Source organism: Phaethon lepturus, unplaced genomic scaffold (genome assembly GCF_000687285.1).
Source record: "Phaethon lepturus isolate BGI_N335 unplaced genomic scaffold, ASM68728v1 Scaffold58042, whole genome shotgun sequence".
Lineage (NCBI taxonomy): Eukaryota > Metazoa > Chordata > Aves > Phaethontiformes > Phaethontidae > Phaethon > Phaethon lepturus.
Genome location: NW_010522331.1, coordinates 21,828 through 30,281, shown reverse-complemented (window position 1 = coordinate 30,281; position 8,454 = coordinate 21,828). Strand labels below are relative to the sequence as shown.

At 36.1% G+C, this 8,454-nt stretch overlaps 1 protein-coding gene across 1 annotated transcript in view; it reads right to left on the bottom strand.

The window, feature by feature from the left end:
- Nucleotides 1-987: 987 nt before the first annotated feature.
- Nucleotides 988-8,454, bottom strand: part of IFT81 (intraflagellar transport 81) — a gene marked incomplete at its 3' end in the record, with an annotated part of 29,292 nt that continues 21,825 nt past the window's right edge. Inside the window, exons 11-12 of the mRNA XM_010281753.1 lie at nt 2,597-2,746; nt 988-1,116 (exon numbers count right to left, since the gene is read on the bottom strand). Coding sequence (XP_010280055.1) covers nt 988-1,116; nt 2,597-2,746 — 279 coding nt within the window. The remainder of the gene's footprint in view (nt 1,117-2,596; nt 2,747-8,454) is intronic.

Here is an 8,454-nt window from a genome sequence, read left to right as displayed (position 1 = left end):
ATATATATAAAAAAACATACATATATGCCCATGTTGCAGTGGGGTCGTTACCACAAATAAAACAAATTCTCCTCCCATTGTTTCAACTGCGAACATCACAGAGAAGTCCGGAAGACAACCTATGTGCCAGGCACCTGAAGAGCTTAAGAAGCAGGGGAGAGTTGCATAGAGGTGGACTGAGGGAAAGGAAGAAATCCTTAAAAAAACAAACAAAAAACCCCGCATAGGTTAAATAAAGTTTGGAAAATGCTAAAACAGAGTCACTTTAAAATATTTATACTGAAAATTCAAATCAATCCAGCTTTCTATTTGAGTCATCCTGTTTTAATCATAGCACTTTATTTTTAAAGTGCCCTAATGATTTCAAATAATGTTATTTTGCTTTTTCCTCTTTTATAGTATTTTCAAATTAGAAATTCAAGTTCTGTCTTGTCTACGGCTATGCGGGAAGTTAAATTAAAACACAACAGATCTAAGGGCAGTTGAAAATTAGGCTATAGAGAAAAAGACAAGATATTTAGCTCTTCAGGCATATTAAGTATTTTTTTAACAAATGCTTAACTCCAGTGATTTACAAACATTTCAGAAAGAGATTCTGTTAAAGATTCAAACCATTCATCTCTTTCAAATAACGTGATAACAAATATGAAACCACTTCTGCAATCACAAAAAAGTAAAAAAAAAAACAAAGATGACAAGACTCGATATCCCTAATGTTTCTGAAGGGGAAGAAAATAGGGTTTATTTGTAGGATTTATTTTTTTTTTAATTCTAAATTTCTCCTTCATATATTAAAGAAATGCACACTTTAGTAAACTTTTTCAAGATTACCTTTGCAGGTGTACACTGTTTGAAAGGTTTTTTTAATATATAAACATAGATCAAAAGAAAACTAAAAACCCAAACAAAAATACTAAGTGTGGTTTTATATGCTGAGGGACCAGATATTCAAATTGAGGAAATACAGTAATGTAAGACAATAATCACCATTTCAGACATGTTATCTAGTGTTCGGCCTTTCATTTCATCCAATTCACTCTTTACTGCAGATACTCTTTCCAGCTCCTCCTGGGTGTAACTATATCCAGAAATACCTTTTTTGTCTTCAATAGCTTGCTGCAGACACAAAAAATAAATGCTGAATGTGAGTCCATTAATCAAGTTACACAGAAAATTCCTTCACTGAGCCAAAATCTTGTAAGAAAGCGGAAAAGGTACGTGCTGTAATCAATTTATTTTAAAAGTGATTAATATCCTAGCTGCCAGAACAACTAACTTTTTATCTAGTGCCTGTACAGTAGGATAATAACAACTTTCTGCAAATACACTATTTGCTCATCCAGTGCCCAAAGGAATTAACAGAAAGTTTCCAAAAAGCAAAGTGAGCTTTAGGACAGCCTCTGAAGAAGTTCAATGTATAAAATCCAGATGCTTAATCCGAAGATGTAGCTAATTATTTTTTAAGCAGTTGCAAGCAAAACTAAGTAAGTATTGTATTCATTATAGTAATACTAATCCCATCTTACCAAATTCCAGTCTTACATTACATAAACTTTACATTTACTTACATGTTGATATAATGGTCTTTAGCAATGCTTCCTCATATAAGTATGTAAGGAGGGTATTTTCTGAAATCTGAAAGCTAAGTGTTGATTTACGCAGCCACAATTTGTTAAAAAGCAAAGTGTTCATTCTATAAAGTGCCACGTATCCATGAACTCCAAGTCCGTTATCCTCATTAAACAATGAACGCCCTATTGAAATAGTATGACATCATCCACTGCATCTATGTGAGTATCTTTCCAAAGTCTATCCCATGTATTTTCACACTTTCAATTTTCTTTTAATAAGGCAAATACTTTTATGTTTAAAAATGCAAAATATGTACATATAACAAACAGATACAAGAGAAATAAACCCAAAATATTCTGATAACAAAAATACTGGTATTAGAAGAAAATACTACAGCAGTAGATTTTTGTGAACTAAAAAGGGAATCTCTCTGCATTTGGGATGTGTGTATGTTCCCTGACTGCTTACGGTTATGTATAGCAGAAATCTTTCTCCTGCTGTTCTCACTTAGAACAAGCATTCATCCAGTTCTCAATTTTTCACTGTTAAATGCATTTTCTTCTAAATATTCTGGGGTTAGAATTTTCCTTCCTTCCTGCCTGCTCCTTTTTTAAAATACTATTCCTATATCTTTTGCAGCAGTAACTTGAATCCTACTTGCTGTTGAAAATTTTCAAAGCACTTACTATGTATGTGGATACCAAAAACTAATTTAAGAATCCAGCCTTGCTCTAACTGGAGTTAGTGAAGACTTACCATTGACTTTAAAAAGCAGGGTCAAGACCCTCAGTCTAAAAAGAAATTGCGGAACAGTCATGAAGGCCTGTAAGAAACAGGCGCTGAACATGAAGTACAGCAGCTTAGCATAGCCAACAGACAAAAATAAATTTTGTACCCTAAGGACAGCAGGAGAGCTGAAGATGACATACATTAGACTCTAACAAACCAACATCAATCATATTATACAGCTGTTGTCAGGGAAGGACGCGTGATGGACTGTGGAAGCAGTAAATGCGTGTATTACCAACTGCTGCTGAATAGCCTCGTGGCGCTGTTTTAGAAGTTCTTCCGTCCTCTGGAGGATACCATACTCAGCTGTAATTTCTGCTATTTCCAGTCGCTTCTTTTTATAAAACGTGTTCTTGCTCCGGAGCTTATTAACATAGTGTTTAAACTGGAAAGAGAGAGGATAGAAATATCATTTAACTTAAAGGAAAAAAAAGGGCTTTATCACAGGCTGTTGCTACATAAAATGTCATTATCCTATTTGGACTGCATATTGAAGATTAAGTGTTTAGAACAGAGGACTGGAATTCAGGATTCCCAGGGTCTATTTATTTTCAGCTCTGCATTTGTTCACTGAGATCAAGAAAACCAACTCTCTTGCTTTCTGTCCCAGCTCACTCATTTGTGGTACTGAGATCATTCAGTTGTTCTCACCACCATTTGACAGTTGAAAAACTAATTACTCTTTGTAAAATGTTGTGAGAATCATGGATAATAAAAAAGTTACTGTAACAGTAATTTGCACTCGTAACAGAGCACCAGATCAGCAGCATGTCGCCCCAAAGAGCTCTGCAGACCAAGAAACATGATAAGAAAGTGCAGAAAATATGGAAGAGAAGAGGGCATGGGAAAAGACAATCTTTTTTCCAAATGCTATTCCTCAATAGTTAACGTTTGTTGTTCTCTTTCCTTGACTCTTGCAGACCTAAATGATATCACTGGCCAAGTTTTTAAAAACAGGAAAATTAAAGCAGAGTCCTTGCATAGAAGCAGAGAAATGCAATATATATTTCACTCAAAATCTGAAGTAATGGAGAATTTATATTTTCATTAAAGACTAAGCAAAATAATACATACCCTTACAGATCAACAGCCTTAGCTAATTTGCATCTGAATCCGTGTGTGCTCCATTTGTAACACACATGAAATATCCGGTGTTGAAGCAAACGTAATATTTTTCTTTGCCTTAATGTTTTCCATCTGTCAAACAGGCTTAGCTCTTATTCTTACATTTTACCTGAGAGCTGTGAGGCAAATGCCAGTCACGGCTCAAAAATGGATTCAGATCCAGAGATGGAAAGCAAATAAAATTTATTAGAGTAAATGACGTAAGATGTAAGATGTAAGAACAGGCTTCAGAATGTTCTTTGATGAGGAGGGGTTCAGCGTGTGCATGGTGAGCATAAAACTGGCAGCCCCAAGGAGAAAACAGGAGTCCCTCTACCACCGATACAAGTTTAAAACTCAAACAGAAAAGAACTCCGATTTTGAAGTTTACATTAATTTTTCTTTTTGCAAACTTACGCCTCTCCCTTCTCAAGACTAAATCGAAAAAACCAATGTGACCACAGCCTAAGAACCCCCAGAGTAACTGTATGTTCTATAAAAAGTGTCCTGGGCAAAACGCCCAAAATGAAATCAACCCTGTTCATCTGCCATCCTGTGCAATAACTAGGCCAAAGCTGCTTCTCTCTTGCTATGCTCCAGAACTATTTTTAAAGCCAAAAGCTATAAACGTTTTTGGTGAAAGAACAAACCCACAAATTACTCAATGTGCTCTATGCAGATTGGACTATGTGTGGCTTTGGAATACCATTTTACATTGTGCGTACTACCTAGGACAAGGATAGACAAGGTCACCTAAGCCACAGCACTGCATGGCGGAGGCAGTTCTGTTACAGTCGCACTGTCTTTGTTATATTATTGGCACACGTATTTAGTATTACCAGAATTAATTATTTTTCATAGCAAATTCAGGTATATCCTCTTAGTTAATATCAAAGACTTTTTTAATTGCTTAGACAATACCAAGTTTTCTGTGATTTTCAAGAGATTATAAAAATATAAATACAATCTCTCCAACTAACTGAGGAAAATTTAAGGGGAGCACAGTCATCTGTCTTGATCGAGTAGTTCCAGAGATATTTCATTTGACCAGTGGAATGTAGTCAAGAATGATGTAAAGGATTAAACTTACTTAATACGTGACCACACACAGCTATCAAATCTGAATGATTTTCTGTCAGTTTAGCCCAGGATGAAAAGCAAACTATTCTTCTCTTCACTTCTATAGCTACTTTTAAGGTCTTGAAAATAGCTCGAGTGGGAGGTAGAGTATTTGCATATTCAATATTCAAAGCATAATATATTTTACAATGGAAGTCAAAAGACCTTGTTGATTAAAGAACTGATTCCACCGATGTTCTATTATTAGTTGATTAAGTTAGGGCTATATAATAAAAATTTCATCCAAAATGAACTACAAGTTTCTCACATTGACAAGTGAAACCTCTTCATTTTAGGACATAGACGTCTATCTTTCATCGCAATCTCTGGCTTTTTAAAAGCAAACTTAACCTTTCACATAGCTTTTATTGCAGCAAACAAGGTAAAACAAGATATAAACAATGGTAGCAAAATGATAATATCCGTAGAAAATCAATCAATAGTTTGGCAGAATTTTCAAAAGACTTCATCTACTCCAAATGCAGCCCAGATTAACCTCTCAAAATCTCACTAACTGAAGGCTTCCTTAGATCCAGGGCCAAATTCAGAGCTGGAGTTATTAAATGTAACTCTACTTAAATCAGCAGCTTGCAGGGATCTTATCGCAAAATTAGATTTCTTCAGCCTAAAAACTGAGAATCATTCCACAGGTTTCCAAAACTTGTAAATAAGCTTCTTGTAAAATACCAGTGCTTTCTTTGTGTAAGCATTAGTTCTGAAGCTTTATACATCTCATGCGCCCATCTATATGTAAATGAAAAATCAAGCCCTTAAAATGCTATAAAACATTGTATTTTTTATTGCGGTAAAAGGTCTTTTAAATAATTTGAATAGTTCACAAAAGAGTAACATTGTCTAGCCGTATCACTTTAAAGTTAACCAACCAAAAGGGATCCATTTTTGAGCAGCAGCATTTTCCCAGAGACCAGGTCAACTGCTCCCCGCGTAGAAACTCAGCAGGCTCAACCTACAGAATTCCCATGGATCCGCCAGTGCCTGCAGTGATGTACCATTCAAGGCTATGTCCACTAGTAAGCTTGTCTTTCTCAAGGAACTTAACACAAATAGCTATTTAAGCTTCAAAGATTAAATGACTGGACAAGAACCAAATGCTGGCACTGAGTTCGCAGTTAAAGTAAACAAGCCTGGAGACCCATGTTTGCTGGCCGACTCAGAGCCCCCTGAGATATAAAAACTATCCAAATGAAAGCAAAGAAAGATGATGCTTTTTCATTTGGCTATTTTTATGGGTGACTGTAACGTAACAAGCGTGGAATCTAGATTATGAAATAGAGTGAATGAAAACAGCACTTCCATCGCTCCTATGATGTCCTGCAGCATGCAGGTATCTAGCACCCCTGGCCAGATTTCCTGTATTATCTTCCACTCTTATTGAAAGAAACCAGCAACGCCAGGACTTTATGCTTCTCCACTTACCACAATCTGCAAGTGATTGCTATCACCTGGTTAAGTCTTGCAACACTTTTGTGAAGTAATTATTACAACAATGCTAAATACAACAAAATTGAATCACGGCTATTAAGATGACTTCTCCAGGACCATATAGAGCCCGGCAGGTTACCTCCCTCCAGGAAAGAACATAATCATGTTCACCACATGCTTCAGTGCACCGCTGAACTGGGATCAAAGCCCAGCTCCACTAATGCTTAGTCCTCTGCTTCCACTATAAGCCCATTGTTTTTCTCCTTCAAACTAACATTTGCCCCATGTGAAGTTTTCACAAGGTTTTTATCCCAAGATTATCATTAAAGGAGAAAATGGGTAAGCTTGTTTTCAGAAAAGAACAAATCCCAGATTAATCCTGCACTTTCGAGGCAAATGTTTAAAAACAGTATTTTCTGGATTACTGCATCAATTTGATTGTGTTATAGTAATCAAAATAGTCTTCACACAAAAGTACTACAGAAAATAAAGTATTAATTGTAAAAAAAATTTATTTCTGAAATGCATAATGTAAGCAAGGTTCCAAATAAACAGTTTTGTTAATAAAATTATTTGCACAAGCACAATAATGGCAGGAAATCTTCGCTGACTTTTTTTACTAAGAATTGAGGAACAGATGTTTTCATTTTCTAACTAGACCAATTAACGGGACACAGACTGTCCAAAGTATTAAAATTCAGTTAGGAAAAGTTCCTGATCATGACAGATTTTCAGGTTTTTTTCCAAAGAGGCTCTAAGTTTAAGCTAGTACAGCCACTGTTAGAGTTAATAACTCATACATAGAAAGACAAACTTCTAAAAGATACAAGCAGTATTACTTCAATCTGTTAAAATGAAAGTATCCTACAACCTGCTCATTAGACAGATCAATCAGGAAAATTCTTCATTAGCATTAAGTAGGATATATCTTTTAGGAGTGCTTGTTTCTGGTCAGGAGAGAAGTATTAAAGTAGGCATTACTAACAATTTGGATCAATCAGGATGTTTTTAATGAAAAACCATTTTCAGATATCACTGACAACGCACAGATCAATAAAATTGATTATTTATTCATGCCAGTGGGCGCTGAAAAAGCATTCCGTTCCGTTCAGATTTGTCTGAATCACTGCATACATTTGGCTTAAATGCTGGTTAACTTCTTACAGCAAAAAGCTTCTGGCTTCTGTAAGAATCCTACAGATTTGCCACTTCTGTTCTCACAACTTGACTACCAGCTACTCTCCTATTTTCATGTGTAAGGAGCCTTTGACAGACAGGAATATAACTGTACCTAGAACCTTAGCTAAAAGTTGAGAGAAAGACAGCAGACTGATAGGAAAATATATCCTGGGTTCTGGCTTAATCCAGCTCCTTTACAGCTACTCTCTTAAAAATCCATCCACCCAGTTTCAACCAAGATAACTGTTGCTGGTGGATTCAGACGGACCCGACAGTTTTGGAGGAGAAGCAACAACATCTGTGGTCCAAGACTGACTGTTTTCTCTGCAAACTGAAACATTTTGGTATTGTTTTACCAGGGGGCAGGTAGGCATGGATGAGCATGTCTATCAAAAAAAATTAAACTCCTTATGTAAATGAATATGCAAAACTCACATATCTATTAATAAACTGATAGGACTTTCTATGCCACATTCTCAAAAACATATTCATTTCAACTACTGCAGCCAAGCACAGCTATGATACTATTCTATTCTGATACCTGGGGAAAGTCTAGGTTCTTGGGGCCCTAATGCTGAACTCTGAAAAGTACAATGCGTTGTGTAAAGAGATAAAAATATCACAGCTTTACCTAGGATCACTTGTAATTGAACCATCTAGCCTTCTAAGTGTCAACATTTGATTCCCTAATTTTCAGGATCTGACAGCTGCAGCTAGGAGCCTGCCAACTTTGCTCCATGCTCATTGTACTTTGTTTGAAGTACTGAAAAAGATTTCATAATCCCCAAAGCAGACAATTTATTCCTACCTTTTTGTGTTTGATGTAAATGAATTGGTTATCCCCTGCTGTTTCTTCTAAGTTCTATCTAGCTACGCAACCTCTCAAACCAACTGGAATGCTGTAAGATTCCTTTTTATGATTAGAGAAGAAAGCAGAACGCTAGCACCTAAAAACATAAGCCAGGATTGACCTTTTGGTGAATGCAGTGCTAAGAAGACCTCAACTGGAGATCCAAATACTGGTATGGGAGCACAAGCTAGGAAGGCACCAATTCTTTGATTGCCAAGTCTTCTGAGTGCCATGATAGAAGAGGACACAGTGAAGCGAGACAAAGAGAAGATGAGAAATACTGGGTATTGGAGAAAGAGAATTCTTTAACTGTAGCATTTAGATTAAATCCCATTTTAAATTTAAGACAGCAAACCTATTTGTTAAAAACCCCCCTTCCTTCCTTTTTGAAAATGGAG